The following is a 26,875-nucleotide window of genomic DNA, read 5'->3' as shown; positions in this document are numbered from 1 at the left end:
TAACAGAAGGCATTAGGTGGACACTGTCAAACTATTTTCAGTATTACAAGCCTCGAATGCATAAACCTCAACAAATCCATTCTGAAGATGAGTATTTTGCTTTTCATAGACACTATTACTTTGTGGTGCCTCCCTAAATTTAACAGAAAAAGTAGTAATAGTTTTTGGGTTTTTTTTTAAAAAGGGGGAGCAGTTTTTGTCCCTTTCCCAACAAACATGTGCCCATAATTTACCACACATAACCACAACAACTGACAGCCTTCTTATCTGCTTAGAGAAGCCAGGAATTGAAATCTTTGAGTTTCTGTCAGGGCTGGTTGAAAATTTTACATTAAAAAAAAATATCTGTTTTTAAACAGAAATCTGGTTAAACAAATTTATTCATGAAAAGTGTGCTTTCTGTAGAAATGTTTGATATTTTGTTTAAAAAAATCCAAAGGCTCGAAATGCAAAAGAATTTTGGCCAAAACATTTTGGTTTTTGATAATTCACTAAAAAGTTGACATTTTTCATGGAAAACAGTTTTGTTTCAAGTTTTCCAGGGGACGAGGGCCCTTTTTTGAATATCTCTAGTTTCTAGAGAACCTATGACCTCTGGCACATCTAAAAGCTGCACAGGTAAATTACATCTGCATTGTTGGGTCCATGGTAGGACTTCTATTCTTCACCCCTCTCAGATTTTAGGAAAATCTTTTGGGGGTATTTTTCTGAGTGTTTGATTTTGGTTTCTTTTAATATAAAGCCCTGTATTTATTGTGGTAAGAGCTTTATCTTAAAGGAAAATCTTGCAGTTTGCCCTAAAAGTAGCCAAAATACTCACATCTTATCGTTCTAGATAAACCCCCTTTACCCCTCTAACTTCAGCTCTCACACCTTTGTGCTTGATTTTGTAGCTGCATCATTCCTGTTTTCTTAGGACAACAGATGGAGATGAGCTTGCTCAGGCACCTGTGTCCTGGCCATTAGATAGCTATGAAAAGAAATCAGGATCAGGGCCTTGAATTGGCAAGAAAAAAAATGTGCTGATCCCCAAACATGTGAATTGCTGTAATTCAGTCTGGAGTGACAACTGCATGGATTTCTGTTACTAGATCCTCATCTCAGAAAAAAGGACATAAAGAATTGATACTGTTGCTATCTGTCATACAAAATTAGCAAACAGTCCAGCTGAACCCTGAGGCTTTGCCCCACATTGGATTTCAGGCCAGTGAGGTCTTGTATGAAATACATTGTTTCTTTGTGGGACAACAAGATTAACAGCAAGAATACTCTAAATACATTTATGTGTATGTTGCCAAGAAGCCGAACCTGGGGTTTCCAATGGTAAATTGCAGGCTAATAGTTTCTTTAGGAAACTGGCGGGAATCTTCACCTAGAGGCCTGTAAACCATTAGGAGCCCTAAATTCTTCTCCTTTCACTTCACACCCATGTAAATACATACAAATGGATTTTGTTTCTGGGTTGGGGTGTTTGCTGCATAGGAGGTTGTAAGGGGACAGAACTACTACCCCATCCCATTCTCCTTCCCTTTTGGCTTCTTCTGAAATCCTTCTTGGTTTTTGTTGCATTTATTAACCTGTTTAAACAGAGCTGGTGCTGGCATTAAACCAGGTCTTCGCAAAAGATGTCAGGTGCCTTGTCCAAAATCAGTTCATGGATGGTGCTGGTTGGTTTTTTTTGTAGTTGATCTTGCATTCACCAAAAGGAACTCAAGACAGTTATATTCTGCTAATTTGCATGTTTTAATTACAGATGAAGTGCTGATCGGAATTGATTTTATATAACTGAGTACAAGACTTCAGCTGTGGTGTGGCCTTGTTGGTCTTGTTTAGCAATTACAACTGAGATTTAGGACAGTGCAGGTTTTTGGGATCCAGGTCCCTTAAAACTCCTGCAGTTGCTGTTCTCCAAGAACAGAAAACGGTGGCGCTATTTAGCATTTATGGTCAAGAACTCTGCTGGGAAATCTGCGAAAGAGCCAAGAAAGAGCTGGCATAAAAGCGTACCTGAGTAGTGAATTGATGTATATAAATTAGTGGATGTGGACATGCATGAATACACACACACAATTTTAAATGGGTGTCTGCCAACAAAGGAGAGGTGCCCTGGGGATGCTCCCTGGGTTTGGTCACTAACGACTTTGGAAGATACGGTTGTGAAAATGTCATAGCTAGGTGAAAGCCCTTAGAAGAGAGACAGGAGCAGAATGGGCCCTGCCGTTGCCCACCAGGGGTGGAGCTAACGGTGGTCAGGGACAACTCCTGTATAAATAGTATGTGGCAAATTAATCTTCCAAGTTACCTCTTGATATGTCAAGACAGCAACTCTATTGAATACAGTATGTGACAGCTCATAACCTGGAACATAACTAATTGCCCATTATGTCAATGTATTTACAAGTAAATCTCAATACAACGTATATAAGTTGCTATACTTTAAGTTTGCAAAAATCACTTTAAACATCAGTTATTTTAAGCAAAATTCTAGTAGGAAAAATGACTATGTTAAAAAGAATTGTTCTCTGTGTGTATTCACTCTCATATTTGCCGCTGCTTTAGTGACAAACAGAAGTTAGCTGGGAGGGTGAGTCAAAAGCTATTCTTTTTTGTTCTTCAAATAGAATTGAAAGCCATGGTGTAGAAGAGCAGGTTTTTGCTTCCAGAACTTTTGCAATAGGTGTTGATGACTGACAGGAAAGAAGCCAGCCTGCAGATTAAATATTCAGCTCTGGTAGTTGGAATAGCCATTTCTCTGACAGAAACATGCAACTTCCAAATACTTTTAAAATAATATTACAGAGTAAAACCACACTTCAACAAAAAGAAGAAATGGTTCTCTTGTTAATCAACTTCTTCATTCTGCTTTTCCACTTGTGTTAAACCCAAATTTATTATTATATCTGTTCCAATTATTTCTACCTTTGTCAGATTTAGATACTTGTCTTACAAAGCCGAATTAATTAACCCCACAGAAACTTCAAAGATGATATATGGATTTCAAAATGCATTGGCTATTATCAATTGTCATTTAAGGTTTAATTGTGTTGGACCACAACTAATCCACATTTACAATGATCCCTTTTTGTTAAATTTCCATTGGCCTTAAAGCAAGTGCCCTCAGAGCCTTAATTTTTCCCAAGAACAATTAGAACAGTCATAGAGCATCTAATAACGATGGATTCCTTTGCCTTCTGTGATTCATGATTATTTTAAAAAATAGTATTTTGTTCCAGGCTTGCGGTCAAGTGGTAGTGAAATTTGCTGCTATACCTCAGATGAAAGAGTCTCTAAACTCCTCAGCCCAGCAAATACTGCTCAGTCATAGATGGTGGGGAGCTTAGCATTAATCTTTGGTAAGGTTTCTGTCTAACACTCAGAGAATGTGGCTTTACTCTGCTAGATGGAGGATCACTGTTAGATGTGGCACTTGATATGAGGGAGAATAATGTATTCTATGCATCTATTAACAGGGCTGCTAAGGAAGGGCAAGGTGTTTCCAGACTATCTGTGTTATACCAAATAGGATATATGCTGGTCAATCAATCAGATGGCTTGATGACTGATCACATTAGTTGATTGTAAAGAAAAAGAAAAACCTGAAACCAAAAGCCAATTTACTGAGATGTCCTGCCCATTAAAAAGGTGTCCAATTTTTCCATTCTTAACTATAAGTAAAATATAACAATGCAGATTTTGCTGGTGCATTTAAATTGGAAATATAAATAGGTTAAAAAGGTGAATTATTTAAAGTGGTTTTGTTTTTAACGTTGAGAAAATGTTAGTTTTAGTCCCCAAATACAAGATTTTTTTTTTAAAGTAGGTTTACAACAAAAAAAATCCACAAATGGTCAGAATATTTTACCAAAGTTTCACTAATTTTTTTTGGGGGGCTTGGTTTTAACCACTCTCATTGAAGTTTTAACAACCTCAATCATTGCAGCATTGGAAGAAGAAGAAATGGAACCACAAAGCAAAACTAACTATAACCAACCAGTCTATTTTCATTGAATAAAATTATAATAAATATTAGTAACATTATTTTAAAAATAAATTCCTTTCAAACCTAAGAATGCCTTTTAAATTGAAACACAAGAAAAATAGATTTCATCAACTGTAACTGGACTGATTATATGTAATGACCTTAATGAGGTCAGTAAAACTGTAAATTGATCAAAAATGCAACAATGGATATGAAATGCTCATTACAGTATGTATACTTACATACTGACTTGAGTGTAATTTTCCTCTATATGACATTCATTGAAACTACACTGTTATGTGCTGGTCAAATTTTATGAACTTGAAACTTTTCAGGAATACCAATTAACTTGAGGGAGGTATCTGTTACCAGCTTTGCCAACACAGAAATCTGTTGATATTACCCTACTATTTTGCAAGCTTTCACTTAACTTTTTAACAGCAGTATTGTATTCAATATAAAACTATACACTTGGAATCAACTTTTTAAAAACAAATTCAGAAAAATTCAAGCAGGCCTCTAGCATAAGAAGTGACCCACAACCCTCACATTCAAATTTTGTCTTCACAGGGTACATAGCTCCAAGAGTTTAGACTTTAGAAAGATCACAATCTTTTCAGGAAACCTCTTCCTCCTTACTACAAATGCATTTAATGGTGCAAAACAGTCTTACAAGAGAGACTCAAGTCCCATGATTGCATAGCCCAGCTCTCTTTAAAATGAAAAGCTAGCCATTAAATAAAATAAAAGAGCACTGAAAATACATTCTTACCATTTTGATTGGGTTCTGTTGGCTCTGATACTTTTCTCGATGGTACAACCACCACATCTCCTGGCACTCTGGGACTTTCCACGTACTTGGGCTTCCTGATTGGACCTGCAGCAGGAAAAAATTTAGTGTGTCTAATTTTTTCCAGATGGAAAGCACGTTTCAGAATGAACAATGTGTACCCTTAGAGATCTAAATAAGCCTAAAGGAGGACCTACTACACACACACACACACACACACACACACACACACACACACACACACACACACACACACACAGAGCCAGCTACTATAATAAAGACCAGCGAACTGCTGCACTTCCTCTTTTACAGTCCGTTGAGGAAAGAAAAACTTGAGTCACGCTCACTGTTTGGAATGTAAACTCTGGTGGAAAACAAAAGCAATTTGCTTGCTATGATGCTCCTGAAGAGGTGTCCAGTGTATGGAAAAAGAGGGTGACTTAGATTCCTCTATTCAGAACTTAAATTTTCCAACTCTGTATAAAGATAACTCTAATATCTCTGAAGCTAGGAGACAAGGATTACAGTAAGCAGACAACTTGCAACACTAACACTCAGAATACTTCAGTCCAACAACTTTATATTTCTGGGTATTTTATCCAATCACTGCTGCACAATCTGATTGCAAGGGGAAGGTGAGATTGAGGGAGAAAAATATCTTCTTGTCAGCCGTTTCTCATTTATAAAGACATCCGCTTTCCCAGCTCTTGCTTAAAAATTAAATCAATCTGTACCTGGTATTTTAAACTACCTTTTACCATCATAAAAAAAAATACAGAACAAAAATTTTGAATTAAATTGAAACCTAAAACATTCTCACTTAGTTTGAGCTTCATGTTTTCTTTCTTAGATTATTAATGAGAGTATACTTTGCTAAATGAGATTTAAAAATTACAGGAAACATTAGATGAACAACAGACTTTCTGGTCAGAAAAATATCAACACAATGAACAATGCTGCCATCTAAGGGTTGACTAAAAGTAGAATACTAGTAATATTAAACCAACATAAATTAACTCCATCTATTTAGCCCTAATATTTTCAGTTCATGTGCACTTGTACAGAAAATACCATTATAAAAATATCTATTCTGAGTTTGTTAAAATAAATTTGATCTTCTATGAAGAAAATTGTTCCAGATTAATGTATTTTACATTTATTGTAATTATAATGCTTAGCACACTAATTTTACAGTGAATGATTTAACTTTATTTTCTATTCATTAAGAATGACAGGTAGATTAAAACTATTAAAATATATTTGTTTTGTAGCAAAAATTTAACAAGTTTGACCTATACCTGCAACAGGACAAAATTCAAAGCTAATATTGGAACTCCTTCTCAACTCACTAGACTATGGCAGCAGTATAACATGTGTGATTATGCAAGTCAGCTTTTCATTATCTACAGTATGCACTACATAGGAAGTTGAAGGATTGAATTCTTGTCTTAATAGTACAATAGATAGCACAGGCAGACAGACTACTGTACCTGAACACAACATGTTGCAGGACTGAAGTGAGCATCTGCCTTATATTTATATATCCTCAGACAGAAAATTTTATGAAGCTTTAGTTAAGGTGGCAAATATAGTACACTTACTTAAGGAGAAAAACTGAACAAAACACAGATTTATAAACATCATATTGGAAACCCAGGACATTCTGGGGCAGGGGAGTGGCGGGGAGTATTGGCATGTATACCAGTGCAAAGTCAAGATACTAAAAACTATCAAAATTCTCTTCTCATATTCCCACCACTGTGTACACTCTCCATGTAACTGAGGTAATCCATACAACCACTTCTAAAATCCACAAGTGGTTTGAGCATTGGCCTGCTAAATCTAGGGTTGTGAGTTCAATCCTTGAGGGGGCCATTTAGGGATCTGGGGCAAAAATTGAGGATTGGTCCTGCTTTGAGCAGGGGGTTGGACAAGATGATCTCCTGAGGTCCCTTCCAACCCTGATAGTCTATGATTCTAGAGTCTATGATTTGCAGGAAGGGACAGTGTTTTTCATGGGCTTGAGCCATGATGAGGTGCTATACTCTTCAGTCAGAGGAGTCCAATTTACTGGGTCTGGGGGAGGACTTGGATAGAGCTGGTTGCCTGAGTAGTTCCATTTTCCCTTCCTCCCTGGATAGTAGCCTCCAATTGTGTTATGGAGTTAGACAATCACAGTCTCAGATTCTGTCCAATCCCATACTGCCATAATGGAAGTTGACGAAGATTTTTCCTTTCTTGGAAGTCTGGCCAAGGTGAAATGGTTGCATAATTGTTTATTCTTATTTTTGAAATACCTACATTAGACCATCGTAACAATAAAAGCAAATAAAGAAGCCTCTGCATTCAAAACATTCCACTTTTTTAAAACAAACAATCATTTATATCTATACCAATTCTTTTCTTCATATAAACTTTGCAGATGGGGATATTATGGACCAGATTCTGCCACTTTTCTCACATTCAGAGTTTGGTACTACTCATTATGAGTAAGATTAGCAGAATTAGGCCTCTATGCCCACTATCTTTCAGACTAGTAGAATTTTTCCCTAGCCTTTTAGGAAATTTCAAAATTGTGTTTAAACACAGTTTTTATACTAATTTATGTTCATAGAATTTTAGTCTGTTTTATATTACAACTTACTAAGCCATCCTTGTAGCTAACAAGAAGCTTATAGAAAAGGAGTACTTGTGGCACCTTAGAGACTAACAAATTTATTAGAGCATAAGCTTTTTAAAATTTAAATTTAAAATTTTTCCACCAAATGCATCCGATGAAGTGAGCTGTAGCTCACGAAAGCTTATGCTCTAATAAATTTGTTAGTCTCTAAGGTGCCACAAGTACTCCTTTTCTTTTTGCGAATACAGACTAACACGGCTGCTACTCTGAAACCTGTCAAGAAACTTATAGTAAGAGAAAAAACTCAGCATTGTGATCTTGTAACTATATTCCTTGTTGGAATAAACAAACTAGGCAAATATCTAGACGAGTTGATGTACACCCTGGAAGATCTCTCAGTATCCCGGAGTACATATACCGCTAGTTGAGAACCACTGCTCTAAGGCAGTGATATTCAGACAGAGGCTCGGGAGCTGGAAGAGGCTCTTTAATGCGCCTTCTGCAGCTCTTCACACTACACGATATAAAAACATTGATTTAATTATTAACCAATCAGGATGCTTTTACTATGTTATTAACAAATTGTAGAATACTTGGTCAGTCATTTTACTCTGAGAATATTTTTAAGATTAGATTAGATAGAATAGTAAATTAAACAATGAATTCACACTACTGTGGCTCTTTTGTGTAATGTTGATTGCTAATTTGGCTCCTGAATGCTGAAGTCTGAGTATCACTGCTTTAAGGCACGTTATTCATTTTTAGGATTACAGATTTAATTTTCAAGTAAACACTCAAATAAGTGTGTCCCTGAAGCCTGTTTTACTGCTGTTTTACTCTTTAACTAACTAGGCCCCAACCAAATAAAGCATGCTTTGGGAATGATGAGAAAATAAAGGTTTTGCTTAGAATATAGTCTCCAGGCTGTGCAAAAGGAAGGGCACAGGTTAGTTATCGTTTATGGAAACTACAATAATATTCAGAGGATGCTTGGTTTTCAACATTACCTGAACTATTCAAGTGCTATTTAGAACAGGTTTTGATGGTCTGCAGATGCAGCAAACACCAGAATTTTAACAGGTTTTAATCTTTTGTACATCTTTCATAGAAATTTAAGATACTGAAAAACTTTGAATATTTTAGTTTCAACTGACGCAAGTTAGCTCCATATCAGGAAAGTAGAAGCCTTATCTATCTAAACTAGATTAAAGAAAGGGTGGAATAGAAGAAGGCTAAAGATTCATATGCCTCTTCATGCTTCAGCTATCGTTCCAGAGGACATGCTTCCATGCTGATGACGCTCGTTAAAAATATAATGTGTAGATTAAATTTGGGACTGAACTCCTTGGAGGAGAACTGTACATCTCCTACTTTATTTTAGCTGCATTCTGCCATATATTTCATGTTATAGCAGTCTCGGATGATGACCTAGCACATATTGTTCGTTTTAAGAACACTTTCACTGCAAATTTGACAAAACGCAAAGAAGGTACCAGTGTAAAATTTATAAAGGTAGCTACAGCATTCAACCCAAGATTTAAGAATCTGAAGTGCCTTCCAAAATCTGAGAGGGATGAGGTGTGAAGCATGATTTCAGAAGTCTTAAAAGAACAACACTCTGATGCAGAAACTACAGAACCCAAACCACCAAAAAAGAAAATCTACCTTCTGATGGTGGCATCTGACTCAGATGATGAAAATGAACATGTGTCAGTCCACACTGCTTTGGATTGTTATCAAACAGAACCCATCATCATCATGGACGCATGTCCTCTGCAATGGTGGCTGAAGCATTAAGGGACATATGAATCTTTAGCACATTTGGCATGTAAATATCTTGCAATGCTGACTACAACAGTGCCAGACAAATGCCTCTTTTCACTTTTAGGTAGCTGGGAGTGCTGGTAGCGTAGGACCTGAGGAGGGAGTCTACATAGCCAGACAATCCTGCTGTCAGGGTGCCAATGCCTGAGATGATGGGGCGTCCAGGATTTCCAGGTTTCCAGCACTCCCAGCTATCTTCGAGACACCACTGACTTCCTGAGGAAGCTACAATCCATCAGTGATCTTCCTAAAAACACCATCCTAGCCACTATGGATGTAGAAGCCCTCTACACCAACATTGCATACAAAGATGGACTACAAGCCATCAGGAACAGTATCCCCGATAATGTCACGGCAAACCTGGTGGCTGAACTTTGTGACTTAGTCCTCACCCATAACTATTTCACATTTGGGGACAATGTATACCTTCAAATCAGCGGCACTGCAATGGGTACCCGCATAGCCCCACAGTATGCCAACATTTTTATGGCTGACTTAGAACAACGCTTCCTCAGCTCTCATCCCCTAATGCCCCTACTCTACTTGTGCTACATTGATGACATCTTCATCATCTGGACCCATGGGAAAGAAGCCCTTGAGGAATTCCATCATGATTTCAACAATTTCCATCCCACCATCAACCTCAGCCTAGACCAGTCCACACAAGAGATCCGCTTCCTGGACACTACGGTGCTAATAAGCAATGGTCACATAAACACCACCCTATATCAGAAACCTACTGACCGCTATTCCTACCTACATGCCTCTAGCTTTCATCCAGATCACACCACACAATCCATTGTCTATACAGCCAAGCTCTACGATATAACCGCATTTGCTCCAACCCCTCAGACAGAGACAAACACCTACAAGATCTCATGCATTCTTACAACTACAATACCCACCTGCTGAAGCGAAGAAACAGATTGACAGAGCCAGAAGAGTACCCAGAAGTCACCTACTACTGGACAGACCCAACAAAGAAAATAACAGAACGCCACTAGCCATCGCCTTCAGCCCCCAACTAAAACCTCTCCAACGCATCATCAAGGATCTACAACCTATCCTGAAGGATTACCCATCACTCTCACAGATCTTGGGAGACAGGCCAGTCCTTGCTTACAGACAGCCCCCCAACCTGAAGCAAATACTCACCAGCAACCACACGCCACATAACAGAACCACTAATCCAGGAACCTATTCTTGCAACAAAACCCATTGCCAACTCTGTCCACATATCTATTCAGGGGACACCATCATAGGGCCTAATCACATCAGCCACGCTATCAGAGGCTCGTTCACCTGCGCATCTACCAGTGTGATATATGCCATCATGTGCCAACAATGCCCCTCTGCCAGGTATATTGGTCAAACTGGACAGTCTCTACGTAAATGAATAAATGGACACAAATCAGATGTCAAGAATTATAACATTCAAAAACCAGTTGGAGAACACTTCAGTCTCTCCAGTCACAAGATTACAGACCCGAGAGTGGCTATCCTTCAACAAAAAAAAAAACTTCAGAAACAGACTCCAATGAGAGACTGTTGAATTGGAATTAATTTGCAAACTGGATACAATTAACTTAGGCTTGAATAGAGACTGGGAGTGGATGGGTCATTACCTAAAGTAAAACTATTTCCCCATGTTATTTCTCTCCCCACCCTACCCTCCACTGTTCCTCAGACATTCTTGTTAACTGCTGGAAATGGACCACCTTGATTATCACTACAAAAGGTTTTCCTCCTTCCCCCCCTCCTTCCTGCTGGTAATAGCTCATCTTAAGTGATCACTCTCCTTATAGTGTGTATGATAAAACCCATTGTTTCATGTTCTCTGTGCGTGTGTATATAAACCTCCCCACTGTATTTTCCACCGAATGCATCCGATGAAGTGAGCTGTAGCTCACGAAAGCTTATGCTCAAATACATTTGTTAGTCTCCAAGATGCCACAAGTACTCCTTTTCTTTTTTGCGAATACAGACTAACATGGCTGCTACTCTGAAACTTGTTTGTCTAAGTGATTTGCTGAACAAGAAGTAGGACTGAGTGGACTTGTAGGCTCTAAAGTTTTACATTGTTTTGTTTTTGAGTGCAATTATGTAACAAAATAACCTACATTTATAAGTTGCAATTTCATGATAAAGAGATCGCACTACCGTACTTGTATGAGGTGAATTGGAAAATACTATTTCTTTTGTTTTTTTACAGTGCAAATATTTAATAAAAATAAATATAAAGTGAGCACTGTATACTTTGTATTCTGGGTTGTAATTAAAATCAATACATTTGAAAATTTGGAACACACCCAAAAATATTTAAATAAATAGTATTATATTATTATTTAATATTGCAATTAATCACAATGAATTTTTTTAATCACGCAATTAATCACAATGAATTTTTTTTAATCACTTGACAGCCCTAATCTGAAGAGTAACTGCTCCAAAGTTTGGTGTTCAAAGTCACTTGTTATAAATTAATCTAACTTTATATGAAAAAGTTTGAACAATTAGTAAGCAAGAAAGACCCCATTAAATGAGCATACTTGTAAACTTTTAAGGTGTATAGATCAGCCTCATCATATGACATGCATCCTAGGGTATTATGGAAATTAATTGAACTTTATGTACCAACTGATATTAAAAAAAAAAATCAAATCAATCAAAGGCAATGGGTGAGTTACCAAAGATTTGGCAAAAAAGTAGCACTTCATAATTACAGAGTCAGCATTTGGCAACACTTACCATGCAGCAGCATCTCAGATTACCAATTTTTCTTTATACTTTGAAAAGGAGATAGCTATCATACCTGTGTGATAATTCTTCATAACAGTTGACAAATGTTAATCTTTTTAATGGCTTCTACTGTAAATTTACAATCCATTTTCAAAAGAGGAATGAAGGATGCTTCTGTCAAAATCTCTTCCATGAATCTAACTTCTACCCTCATTAACGAATGGAATATTAAGAAAGAGCATTAACTCTTGGGCTTAGATTTTCAAGCTGCCTGAGGGATATGGATGTCCAATTCCCATTAAAATTAATAATTTTTAATTGAAAAATGTCAGTCCTAGAGGATAACAGAACCAAGAGCAATAAGCAGCGTCAGTTTATTTTGGGGGAGTGGCATCGTAGAATTTCCCTACAGTCAAGGTTAAATACTGCTTTAGCATGCACTGTGTGGGGTGGGGAGGTGACGCCACGGCCACATTCTTGCCCATTTGGCTTATCTAGCGCCATTGCTAACAAGACTTACCAAATATATCTTGCACTCCGAGTTCAACCAACTGAATTCTTGCTGTCCATCGTGCAGAGGCATAAAAAGTGCAAACAGCCTGTAACTACTCCACCCACCTATACAGGTACAGCCAGAATATAGCGAAAATGACTGAGAAGAATAGAGACCCTATGGATGGAGAGGATATATGGGGTTTACCCAGGAGTAATGACATGAAATCAAGAAAAAAGAAATGTAAGCTATGGAATAACTCCCATGAGACATGATAGAAACCCCATTACTTTGAATTTTTCTAGGGTTTCGTCCAACCTAGATTTAAAACTGTTACCTTGCATTGGTAGGAACTGCATGACTTCCACCTTTTAAGATATGACTATGAATGCTTTTTTATCTGTTGGTTTCTCACTAGGGTATCTAGTGGACTGATGACTTTCCTTAACACTAGACCCTTCTTCAGCGATTTCAAATCAGTTAATCCAGTCAACAGGCTAAATGAAATCATGCCATTACCACTCTTTTCCTAGGTTTCAGAGTAGCAGCCGTGTTAGTCTGTATTCGCAAAAAGAAAAGGAGTACTTGTGGCACCTTAGAGACTAACAAATTTATTAGAGCATAAGCTTTCGTGAGCTACAGCTCACTTCATCGGATGCATTACATCCGATGCATCCGATGAAGTGAGCTGTAGCTCACGAAAGCTTATGCTCTAATAAATTTGTTAGTCTCTAAGGTGCCACAAGTACTCCTTTTCTTTTCACTCTTTTCCTGTTATTTTTCTTCCCCATCTTCTAAATGATCACTATTGATAGACAGACAGACAGGCTGGCTGTCTTCCGTATCAGCCTGGTTTTTCCTTTCTCCCACAGACATAACGTTTACAATATCTAGAGTTTCAGGGTGGGAGTAACCTTGGGAAGGGAGAGGAGAGGAGAGTAAGCAGACAGGGGGACTTGCTCCTTTAAAAATTCTCAAGATATTTCCCAGAAGAAAAGGGGAAATGGATTTTTAATTCTACCTACACTGTTACCACTATTTTAGATTAATTTACTCTTTTTTTTTTTTTTTTTTTTTTTTTTTTTAAGTTTTAATGAAAAGTTTTCTTTCACAATTTTTTACTGTTCTTCTCCACACACACACCCTGGCCACGGAGAGGAATATTTAAAGTGAAATAAGTACACTGATCAGTTTCACTTCTTAGTTCTCAGGTACAATTAAAATACTGCAATGTATTACTTAGGGACACTGCAAGGAAATGTTTACATTTTTAAAAAAACTTTTATTTTTAAAGAAAGGAAAACATTTCTGCTATTGAGTTATATATAAAAAAATCCTATAGACCCTCAGTCCTTGAAAGTGTCCCTTTAAATTTAAACTAGGCCATAATGTCTTGTGATCTGAATACAAAACAAATGAACAAAAGAACCACAGCACAACCCAGTCAGCATGCTTAGATTCTGCCATTGCCTTGCTGACACACCTTGTCCTTTCTCTGCACCAGTTCCCCTATTTTTGAAATAGAGATAATTATTCACCTACCTTCACAGGACTTAATTCTTGTTTGTAATGTGCTGTGAAATGCTTGGATGAAAGTTGATGAGTATTTGTATTGAAGGGTGATTAAATGCCACACAATACTGATAATTTCGGTAGTTTCTTTCAAAGTAAAATCTGTTTCCATTTAGCTTAGATTGTATTTCAAGTTTTCCAGTTTCTTGACTCCTTTTACTGGGGCGGGAGATGCTACTCTGATGACAAATGAGCCTAATCAGAACAAAAGTTTGCAGGGGTGGTGCATGCGCTGTCTACTTCTCTGCCCACCCTTAGGAAAAGGGGCACACAATTTAGGAATGCTTGTAGGTCCCCAACTACTCCTCAGTTCTCAGGGGGCACCTATATTTTTAATCCATATCTGAAAAGCTAAATGTAATCATTGCTTTTGGATATTGATATTTATGCCTTTGTGACCTTCTGCTTTGATTATTGTAATGTAATCAATGGGGCTGCTATTGAAGGCCACTCAATCTGCATTTTATGAAGAATGATCCCGCTCACATGCATGGCAGCATCAGCATCAGGGACCATATTACACTAATTCCCTGAAGACTAAATTGACTTCTTGTTGATTTCCAGGTGTAATTCAAGTTTTGAAACTGCTCTTAAAGAAACTGCTCTTCACCATTTGGATACTGGCCCAGGGAGAGACCATCTTTCTATCTATGATGCAACAGTTGAGATCAGATGGGAAGTCTAGATTTCAGTGATTGGGGCCTGCAAACTGGATGCTCTGGAGGGAGTGTTTCATACCACAACTGCACACCATGTCCTGCACACTTTCAGAGTATGGCTTAAAGCCCCTCTCTTCTTTCAGACTTCCACTCTGGGTAGAGATTGTTGCATATATTTACATCCTAATTTGTGGTCCAGGAGTTTATGGATTGGAAAATTAATTTAGTAATTAAAAATAAATCCGTTTGTGCCCAAGGAGTACGAGTGTAAATTTTTTAAACAAACAAAAAAAATTTAGTTATAATTTACCACCAGAGGGTGCTATTTCAACACTTTAAAAAATTGTGATACCTAAGCAACTCAAAACGCATTCCTCAGAAATATAACCACTTCCTTTCAGAAAACAGTAATTCAACTCTCAACTGCAAATAGCACTATAATTAGATAGAGCAGAGCAGAAAATCAATGAGAAAATATTCTAATCAGAACCAGATTAATAAGCAAGAGCCTGTCAAGTGACAATTCAGAATTGAAATATCCTCAAAGTATATTTTAACATCTTGATCTCACTTTTCAGCTGCAAAGCATTTGGGACTCATTGCTGAAATAACTTTTTCTTTAGCCAGTTTAAACTGACTAGCAACGCTTACAGCCCCCAACAGATGCAATGAATTACTACATGGAAGAGCAGCAAAAGGTAATAAACTTTAGTATACTACTCTAGAAAGGTACACATTAGCAGAGTTTAATTGTGGCTCAAAGATAAACCATTCAAAAGTAAATTGTAAATGAAAAATGAAAATTCTGTTTACTCAAGTACCATGTTGAATATTGCAACCAATCATGGTAAGAAAAGTATTGGTCACACTAACATCTAACAAAAATTCTCCAAATTCTCACTGGCCAGCTCCACTTAGCTGTAATGTTCCAGAATGCATCATTTAATGCTGCATACAGGACAATTACAAGAGTTTTCAGAGCTTCTTACTTTGAAAGCCTGAGATACTTAAAAATACTGACACCTCCACCCTTGTCATGAGCTCCATTCTCCAACCCACCAGAGGTTGCGATGACACTAAAAGATATATGGTGGAGCATCTCAGCAGATCAAAATCAGCAAGATTTCTTTGGATTTAGTAACAGAGGTAGTCTAGTGATCTGTACAGATCTTGTGCTCTCTTACAATGCCAAAGATCTTGAGCTCAGGGAAGGCCTGGAGGCAGGAGTGAAAATGAATGTCTAGGTTCCAGGTGTATTCTCCATCACTTGAAGTCTTTAAATCAAGACTGGATATCTTTCTAAAAGATATGCAATATCTCAAAGAAAAGTTATGGGCCTAATGCAGGAATTACTGGGGGAGGTTCTATGGACTGTGTCATGAATGAGATCAGACTAGAGGACCATCACAGTCCCTTCCAGCCTTTAAGAAAAATTAATATAATCTATGAATAGTCCCAAAGTCCTGAAAACAACCAGAAGAAACTGCTCCCATGTGTAAAGTTAAGAATGTGAGGAAATATATACAGGAGTGGGGCCTAAAACAGATCTCACCTCTGAAGTGTGTAGAATGGTCCTCTTATTCTTCTTATTAAGAACTTTCAGCATCTACTGCTAAACAAAATTTTCATTTTACACTTGTAGTGGGGTGATAGGAGGAAATTTACTCCTCCTGAAAGATGAACTGCATTTGTTTAATGTCTTTACATATATTAATTGGCTTTTCCCTAGTTCAAGCCTGGAGCACTATCATCACTGCAGCAGGAGGAACTGGCCAAGTCCAAGATATCAATGATGGCTCATCTACCACTGTAATCCGCACTATAGTAAAGTCCAATAACTTTGCCAGTAATCTACTCATCCAATCAAAATGCATTTGAGTTCCTATTTCCCTTAATTATTATTCAATACCTAATTCCATATCATCCCTTTGAAGATTACATTACTTTGTGTACCTGTACATAATTTAATGTTTATGTTCTTAATGTTAAATTTCCTTTACAAAACAGATTCACCTCACCATCTTATCATTTCACTTCCTCACCCAGGCTCCTCCCTGCCCTTGCTCCCTCCGTTCTTTTGCCAACTTCCTCTCTCAAGTATTGCATTAAGGAAGCTCCTGACTCCAAATGAACCAAGAACTTCAGTTCCACCAGCAATTCTTGGCTCTTTTCCCACTTAAGTTATGGGTTCCTCTTTCCCCTCCTCTTATGACTGTAATCTGGGGTTGAATTGGGAGGGAGGAAGAAAAAAAGGTGGTGATGTTCACCAGGCTCTGCTCATAAACTAAGGTCAACCCATGTGATTAACCAAAATGGGATGCCGATCGCAATATTTTTTACAGATATTCAGAATATGATTCTGCAAGCTTTCTGAGCCACACTGGGTTACTTGTGGTTGACTCCTCTTTGGCAGATCTTGGATATGCTCAGGGACTCTATGAAGCTTGGTAGGCTTGGCTCTTTCTTGACTGAGGGACCAAAAAAAAAAATTAAAAAAAAGTGGAGCTATCACCAACCACCACCCACTTGTGACACCAAAACAAGGCCTCAGACACAGCAAATAGTGGAGATCTGTAATCAAACCTTTCCTTTCTTACATGAGGAATAAAATAGTTAATGGTGTCAGTATTTAAGTTTCATGTCTGGGAATCTGAGTTAACATCTCATTAAGATGAATGAGGACATAATCATACATTTCAGAGCTGTGCGCCTTGACAATAAACATCTCTGCATCAAGTACACACTTCATATTTTTGAGGTTTCTTAGCAACCATAACTGCCACTTTTTCAAAAATAAAAACTGAGATTCTGAAAAAAAATACAGTCATTTCAGAGAGATACTGATATGCCATAAAGCCCATGTACTGGATCAATCTTAGCCCTGGCTACAGTGTTCCCCAGAGGATGCTGCTACACTTGGTCCTCCTATAGAAGCAGCTGAAAGGTAGGAGTCCAGGCTTTTCATAGAGACCATAGTCATTTCATACACAGGAGAATACCACATAGGTCAGTGAGTCTGGATATTTAAAGCAGCAGATGTAAGAGCAGCACAGAAGCCAGCCCCACATGATCCACAAGTGCTCAGTGGATCACTGGTGGTTTGTAGACTACAGCTTAAGAAACACTGACTTAGTGTTCTCCATACAGTGGAAGACTTCCCCACTGTGGAGGAAACATGCTGGTCTCCTAACAATGCACTTTCTAAACTACTGAAATTAGTTTTTCTTATCCAAGTTCCTACCCAAGTCTAGTGAATGAACATTATTACCACCTGCTGACTATTTCGTGCCTTACGTGAAATGACTTTGATCTCAATCTAGTTCCCAGCATGTCATCTCATCACAAGAGGACATAATTGATACTAACACAGTTTCAAACCTCCAAATTAGGGATGAGGGTCAGTGGTAAGAAATTTGCCATGACACTTCCTGTGCTCTGCCTTTTGGGGGGTCGGGAGGAGAAGTCTTAACCCCCATGGTTCTCAGTGCAGAACCTTTCACAAGCTTTAAGTTCATACCCAGAAATATTAAAACAAAAATAACTAAAATCCCTGTTGTAGCTACTGTACTAGTGACCTTAGTGTAAGCTCAAAGTACACACAAATCAAATCTAATACCAAGATTAGAAAAGCACACCAAAGACAGGTATAATGTTTCACTAATAGATGTCAGCATATGGTCTCCTCTTGATGCATGCTTAACACTAATAGGATTTCCACATGCCCATCAAAAATAATAATATAGTCTTCCACTGTGAAGCAAAAAAAATAAAAAAATAAAAAATGGATCACCATATTCTTAGATGCTTGATTCACTATACATTTTATAACAGTGCCTGATATTTATTAAATAGAGAGAGAGAGAGAGAGAGAGAGTCAGGCTTTTTTCTGTATACACAAGCCTTAGAAGAGAACTTGTTAAAAAAAAAACTAATTCCTTTGCCTCACTCCAAGAAGCCTGTGTGTACTGTGGCTCCAACAGTCCTAAAGAACCAGGGTATTTGTGTGTGTGTGTGTGTGTGTGTGTGTGTGTGTGTGTGTGTGTGTGTGTGTGTGTGTGTGTGTGTGTGTGTGTGTGTGTTTTCAATAGTCCCTGCATATACTTGAACACTCTTTCAACATGCTTAGCCTGGTTAGTAGGCCTATATCTCATTTAGTTGGAACTGCAGTCTAAATACTTCCTGGCAAACTCAGCTTTAAAGGCCAGCACATTCGGTATAGGTTTTTATTCCGCCTTCGTCACAATGGTATTCAAGTACCTTCCATTAAGTAACATGCTAACATCTGTCATGTTTCTCTCATCCCTTCCCCAGCACAGATTGGGCAAAAAACAGAATTGTTAAATTACAACATTATAGGCATCAAAAACATACACATGATGGAATGGAATCCTTTAATTCTTTGAAGTAACATATACTTCACACACTAACTACATCTTTAATTAATCTTTCCACAATGGAGAGATTAACCTTGTCTCTTTATAATGCCATATGTAGTACAGTACTGCAGAGAGGAATACATGAACTGAAAGAGATTGACATCACCAAAATGTCATTTAGGTTACTAATGGGGAGCAAGTCAATTCAATAAAGTCTAGATAAATTACAAGAAAACAGAACAGCCCATATGAATGAGGAAAGTGTTCATGGTAGTAGGGATAATACATGCCACATGGAAATAATAGGTACATTTTTTCCATGAATGTGTTAATTTCAACTAAAACATTTTGTTCTGATTTATATATTTTTCTATATATAATTTTGTAAATAAAACCTAAATTTTGGTTGTAACTGTGTCACTTTCAAGTGTTGTGCTATAGCTGTATATGACAGCAGATTACCTGAACTCAGTCAGATTTAACACTTTTGCAGTATCTTTTACACAATAGGATAGTCAAGTGCTAGCTTTGGCTAAAGTGCCTTCCTTCTGTAGGTTTAAGTTAGACCCTTAAAGAAGGGCCATTAGGATGATCCAAGGAATGGAAAACCTACTTTATGAGACGAGATTCAAAGAACTTGGCTTATTTAGCCTAACCAAAAGAAGGCTGAGAGGAAATGTGTGTCAACATGAGACAGAAAATAATTTCAAAAGGGAGGTTTTCAGAGTCATGTAAGAGATTTAGGAACACAAACCTCATTGAAAGCCAAGGTGAAGCAGTCCAAGTCAATGGTAATTGTGGTCCTAAATCCCTTAACGTGATTCCGAAAATTTCCCCCTTTGTTTATAAGTATACATCCCTTTGAGCTTTGCATTAAAGGGACCTGAACTACTAGTACTTCCCAAGCACAAAGAGGGCTCCAGAAAGCATATACAAAAGTCAGATGCCACACACAGGCAAATTGCAGGGGCCTAGGAGACCTCAATATCACGTGAACACTTTGATTCTTCTTTAAATTCTGTCACTTTGAGAGATTTGCTTTTTAAAATCACATTTCTCATTCATTCCTTGTCCAGTTTCAGGAACTCCTGCAGTGTCAGGTCAACAGGGTTCTTATGGAAGGAGAGGAAAGCCCAGCAAGAGGTGTGTTTCCTGTGCTCATCAATGGGGTCATCAGCAGGCTCCCAGTCTTCCAGCTCCTTGAAGAAGCAGCAGCATTGAACTACATCAGGCCCATTCTCACTGGGGCAGTGGATGAATCCGGCTGCAGCCATTTGCTTTGGGGTGCAGACACAGCCCTTGGTGAAGGGCCAGCTATGGTAGGTGGCCTTGCGCTCATGTAGAGCTGAGGAGAGATATGATTGCTCTCTATAAATACATCAGAGAGAAAAATACTAGGGAGGGAAAGGAGTTACTTAAGTTAAGCACCAATGTGGACATAGGAACAAATGGATATAAACTGGCCATCAACGAGTTTAGGCTTGAAATTAGGTGAAGGTTTCTAACCAGAAGAGAAGTAAAGTTCTGGAACAGCTTTCCAAGGAGAGCAGTGGGGGCAAAAAACCTAATTGGCTTGAAGACTGAGCTTGATAAGTTTATGGAGGGGGCAGCATGTGGCCCATTGGTGACTGCCAGCAGCAAAAGACCTAGTGGGTCTTGCCACATGCTCAGGGTCTAACAGATTGCCATATCTGGGGTCAGGAAGGAATTTTTCCCTGGGTCAGATTGGCTGATACTCTGGGAGCTTTTCACCTTCCTCTGCAGGATAGGGCACGGGTCACTTGTGGGTTTAAACTAGTGTAAATGGTTAATTCTTTGTAACTTAAATCATGGTTTAATCACTTTAAGGACTTCATTAACTCAGACAAGTGGTTAAGCATCTATTTTAGGAGTGGTTGAGTGAGGTTCTATGGCCTGCAATGTGCAGGTCAGACTAGATGATCACAATGGTCCCCTCTGACCTATGAGTCTATGAGACCCACAATACTGTCCTGCCTTTCTTTCTTTTTTTCCCCCTCCAAATTTAAACTTAATTTATTCCTGTTTAATTGGATAACACTCAGTCAAATTGTAACAATGGAGACCACAGTTTTCCCACACAATTTAGGACTATCATGGGAGAGAAAGAAGAGAGTAGGCAAGAAATGGTCTCTCCATCTCCACTCAAAGTGCTGAGGTTTTGAACACAGGATGCTTGATGCAGTGCCTGTTCAGACAGATATCTGAATCCAATATTGCATGCACCATCAAAAAAACCTGCAGTCACCATTATATTAACAGGTGTTGGGAAACATCCAAAAAAGCCAAGACACAGTGGAGAGGGCAGGGAAACGGAAAGAGATGAGAGATTGGAAAGGAAGGAGACAGCTGCTGCCAAGCTATTTTATACTGAACCTTTCTTTGCTTCAGACATCTCAAACTAGAGTCCTGTTCTGTGACTGAATTTTAATTTAAACAATTAAAATGACACAAGGATGTATCATTACTTTATAAAAAAGATTGTGTCAGATTGGTTCTCCTCAGATTATTTTAAAACTATTTATCTATGCAAGTACGTTTATGCATAAAATTGTCTTTAGTGTACTTAACCAGCAAACTAAAGTTATTTTATCCGTAAATATAGCAATGGGACTGGAAAAAGACTAATAAAGTACACATAAATGTATGCTAAAATAAAGTGTGAAAATTTACCTTAAATAAAAGGGGCCAAAAATACTGTCATTTTCTTGAACGTAAGTGCCAACCAAATTTTCCTACACAGGAAGGGAAAGTTACCAATATTGTTGAAAGTTTTAAACTGTGATTTATAACAGTGTGATGGCAGGAGCACACAAAAAATAAGACAAGTCTGTTTTACATTCTGGACAACTCAAATTTACATTTTCACCCTGTGGGTTTCATATTATTAATGTATACAGACATGGTACAAGGTAAGAAAGTCAGTCCATAAAATGCTGGCTACAATACAGCTATTCTATTCTTTAAACAGACTAATGTAAATTAAGAGTTTCAAGACTCAGATAATACGTTATTTAGCCAGATACTTAATGGAGTTTCAATTTAAGAAATCCACATATAAGCTCTAGTTCAGAAGAGCAGTTCTAAGACGTGTGACCAATTATAGCAGTACAGGGTCACGTCTTAAAATTGACAAAATCACAGACACAAAACAAACAAACCATTTGGAAGCTCTGACATACCTGTCTCCCAGTACAGTGGGATAGGTATCACTTTATTTCATTAACATTTGCTTCCACCATCTCTCCCAACATTTGATTATTTTCAACCATGGTTATTTTTTTTGTTTTTTTGTTTTTTAAAAAAACCCACCTTCTTCTGTGCTCTCCTCACTTCTATCTCTCTTTTCAGTCAACCACATTCTGAGATGAGAATATCACCATGCTACATAAACTGCTGATACAACACTACTGAAAATGGCTGTGAAAGTCATTCCATTATTTGTGGAATCCTCTTCATCTCTTATTGCCCCATCCCAGATGACGGATCATTTATGTAAAATCTTCCTTCTTTGCCAGTTCAAATTCTCCAACATTCAAAAGGAATAGCATACCAGGATAATGTATATGTCTGGTATATTCCTATGGAACAAAGCAGCCGTATCCACTAATGAAAAATGTTTTAACAGCTGCTAGCTTTTAAAATGACAGGAAGTATTCCCAAAATCTTCAAAATTACTCCATTGTGAAACATTCAAACAAAATAAGACAAGAGGATTTCTTGAGATTTTTCAATATTTTGAATGAGTTAACATTTGCATGCGACAGTCACAGGGTAAACAAAACAATAAGTAGCAGGGTGGATTTGATTTATATCATATTGGTTTAAATCATGAGTCAGGAAGATTCAATTTAATCATGGATTTATACATAAAAGTGCATTCTTGTTGGTTGTTATAACCTTAATACATATTTTTAACAACTCAGAGATAGAAGTAGGTTTCATTTTTCGAAGGTACACACTATACATTTTTAAGAGATTTATTTTGAAAACTTTTTAGATTATTTTTACAGCTACATCAGAAAATGAATGATTGTTTGGTTATTGCATTTACCAAAGGTAATTGAAGCAGATATTTATGAAGTCATTGGGAGGTGAACTATCTCCAATTCAACAGGTTAATTATTAATATTTGGAGGATTTTCTTGCCATGCTGTATTAGGAGGAGATCACCACCAGACATTTAAATTGTTTTATTTAACTAAAACAACAATGATATGCATTCTGGATATTTTTTCTTCAACAGCAAATATATAATATTTTAACAAAACAAGCAAATGAATTTTTGAATTTAAACATTCAAGTTTTTTAAAATCAGGTTTGTTTTTGTTAAAATTGTTTTTAACTACAATCGTTAAATGAAATATTTAAAAACAAAATTTAAATCGAGGCAGGCAGGTCAATATGAGAAACTTAAAATATGGCTTCAGTTTCCTGTTTGTTCATAATCTGGAAAAGAAGGACAAGTTTTTCTGCTTTTTCAGGTCCCAAACTATTTCTCAGTTTGAAGTGAATTAGTCCAAAGGAAGAAAATAGTCTTTCTACAGCGGCAGAAGAAGCTACTGTTGTTAAAGGTGAGATCATCACTTCAACAGTCTCAGAATCCAAGTGCTTAAGTGACTTCCATCAGTTCACTGGTATGACTTTCTTTAATCATCATCATCAAACATATATTTCTTGAATGGTTCTTATTCCCAAACTGGGTTTCTTTTACGGCCTGCTGCCATTATAGGTTTTCCTTTCTAGTAAGAGAATGGTATGGTAGACCTCAAATTAATGAAGGCTACACTCAGAAAGACCTCAATACTTCTGGAAAATGCTGCTCAAACAGTTTCTACTGCCTGTCCCTCCCTTTTCAAATTAATCTCCATGATCCTTGTCCAGAGCTATTCCGCGCCCAACAATCTTCTATTCATTAAACTTTTTGAAACTTTGCACTTTTAGAGAGAGATAAGGGATTAACTATGTGTACACAAATTTGCAGAGGGACAAGAGGGTTGAGGTCTGTTATTTTTCACCTCTATATATTATTTATTTATTTAAAAAAATTTTTGCTGTTAACAAGCATGTTATCTCTGGAGAAACAAATCCACAGTTTGAGAACTGCAAAACTAAGTGCACTTCTACACTGGCAAAGTTATAGTGCCGCTCAGAGAGCACAGAAGGCAAACCGCTGTTGTGTGTTCACACTGACAGCTGCCTGAGCAATAGCGTGTTCACACTTGCAGCACTATTTGGAGCGGTGCACTCTGGGCAGCTATCCCACAGAGCACCTCTTTCTCTTTTGCTGCTAAGACTTGTGGGAAGGCGGAGGGCATCACAGGGCATTTTGTGTCCAGTCCCAATGCCCAGTGATGCATTCCTTCACATCCAAGCAATCTCTGTGCTTCCATCCACATTTGGTGCCATCTTTCAGTGGTTTGTGTACCGTACACCCTGCCTCTTTCTGGCTGCAGGAATGGATCCCGAACTGCTGACCAGTATGCTGCTTGCTCTAACCAACACGTCACGTCTGACAGTGGAGTTATTCCTTAAACTACAAAGGCAAGAGGACTACAACGATCTCACCACGTGTAGTAGCTACAACACAAGATAGCTTGTGGCATTCACGGAGGTGCTGACCACAGTTGAATGCAGCTTTTGGGCTTGAGAAAGAAGCACCGAGTGGTGGGATCACATTGTGACGCACGTCTGGGATCTAGCAGTGGCTGCAGAACTTTTGCATGAGGAAAGCCACATTCATGGGACTGTGTGATGAGCTTGTCCCAGCCCTGTGGCACAAGGACACAAGAATGAAAGCTACCTTGTCACTGGAGAAGCACGTGGCGATGCACTATGGAAGCTGGCTACTCCAGACTGCTACCAATCGGTTGCTAACCAGTTCGGAGTGGGGAAGTTGATCGTTGGAGTCGTGTTGATAGAAGCATGTAGGGCCATTAATCGCATCCTGCTTCGAAAGACCACGACTCTGGGCAACGTGCATGACATTGTGGATGGCTTTGCACAAATGAGCTTCCCTAAATGCGGAGGGGTGATAGTTGGAATGCACATTTCACTTCTGGCACGGCACCACCTAGCCACCGAGTACATTAATCGCACGGGATATTTCTCAATGGTTCTCCAGGCCCTTGTGGATCACCACGGGCGTTTCACGGACACGAACGCAGGCTGGTGAGGTCTCATGCATCTTTCAGAACACTGGCCTGTTCAAGAAGCTGCAAGCAGGGACTTTCTTCCCAGACCAAAAGATCACCATAGGGGAAGTCGAAATACCCACTGTGATCCTGGGAGACCCAGCCTAACCCTTAATGCTGTGGCTTATGAAGCCATACATGAAGCCTGCACACTTCCATCAACTTGACAGCAAGAAGCGGGTCAACAACAGGCTGAGCAAGTGTAGAATGACTGTTGAGTGTGTATTTGGCCATTTAAAAGCCCGCTGGTGATGCCTGTATGGGAAGCTGGACATGGCCGATGACAGTATTTCTATGCTTGTAGCCACATGCTGTATGCTCCATAATATTTGTGAAGGGAAGGGTGAAAGCTTCACGCAAAGGCTCAGCGCCTGGAGGCTGAGTTTGAACAGCCAGAGACCAGGGCTATTAGAGGGGTACAGCATGGATCAGGGATGTCTTGAGGCAGCAATTTGAAGCTGAAAGCCATTAATATTTGCTGCTATATTCGGGATTGCAGTGCTTGTAATGCTATGAGGTGACTGGTGCACATGATGCAATAAGGGGGTTTAACATAATTGTACGTTGCTCTTTTTGCTTTCACTTAATAGAATAAAGATTGCTTTCAAACCAACACAATTCTTTTATTAAAAGAAAACAACCAAAGGAGAGAGTCAAACAACAAAAATACATCAGCAGGGAGGGGGATGGGGGAAGAGAAGGTCTCCAGAGGAGGAGAGGTCCCGGGACAGCTACAGATTTGTGTACGTCCAGGAATCATACCCAACCTTCTCCTTTGGAGAACAATACAGTGGGTGCTGTACTTCAGCAGGGCCAAACTGCAGAGGGATGGGTGTGGAGTGCAGTGGGAGTCCACATTGCTGGACTGTGAGGAGGGAGGAGTGGAATGCTGCGGGTAGAGAGTGGAGCCAGGAGGTTGATAACAGTGTGTTGGAGTACGGGGCACATGGGTAAGAGTTTTGCAACAGCAGCTGCAGGGGAGGCGCAGAGCTGCTCGGTTTGAAGAGCTAGTATCGCCAGGAGCTTGTCCACTTGGTGCTCCATAACATTTAAGAGCCGCTCCGTGGTTTCTTTCTGGTGTGTGCTTTCGGTCCTTCTTCTCACTGTCCCGCCACTCCTTCAATTCCTGTATCTCAGCAACGGAGTGCATCATAACCTCACTCAGAAAGTCCTCCTTAGTTCTTCGTGGCCGCTTTCTAATTCTGCGCAGCAGTGCTACCGCCAATAAGGGAGGCTGGCCTCACAATGTCATCTCGTGAAGTTTAAATGCAATATTTTACAAGCAGTATTGTTTGCAGCACAGACAACACTGATTCAGTGCTTTAAAACACAGCCAGTACTCACACACCTGTCACTAACTGGCTGACCCCAGGCAAGCACACATAAGCCACAAGACCCCCAAAATGGTAAGTAGCCGCAGGGCACAGTGAATCACTCTTCCCAGACCCTACTGTACACTGGGCATGTGGCTCTTGGGGAGAGCCAGCACTGTAGGGGGGGGGCTTGATAATCATTCCTGTCCCCACATTTTCCACAAGCTGTGTTCATTACGGAAGGCATCTTGCTGCGGAGGGTGAGCAGGGAATCAAGGGAGGGTCTTCTCCAAGCCTG

General features: G+C 38.7%; 1 protein-coding gene across 1 annotated transcript in view; it reads right to left on the bottom strand.

Moving 5' to 3' along the window:
* Positions 1 to 26,875, bottom strand: part of TANC1 (tetratricopeptide repeat, ankyrin repeat and coiled-coil containing 1) — a 212,023-nt gene that overhangs the window by 102,386 nt on the left and 82,762 nt on the right. The window contains 1 exon segment of the mRNA XM_038421221.2: positions 4,752 to 4,856. Within this exon segment, the coding sequence (XP_038277149.2) occupies positions 4,752 to 4,856 (105 nt within the window).

This window comes from Dermochelys coriacea, chromosome 11 (assembly GCF_009764565.3).
Source record: "Dermochelys coriacea isolate rDerCor1 chromosome 11, rDerCor1.pri.v4, whole genome shotgun sequence".
NCBI lineage: Eukaryota > Metazoa > Chordata > Testudines > Dermochelyidae > Dermochelys > Dermochelys coriacea.
The sequence above is the reverse complement of the archived record's forward strand: the minus strand, read 5'-3'. Positions and strand labels throughout refer to the sequence as shown.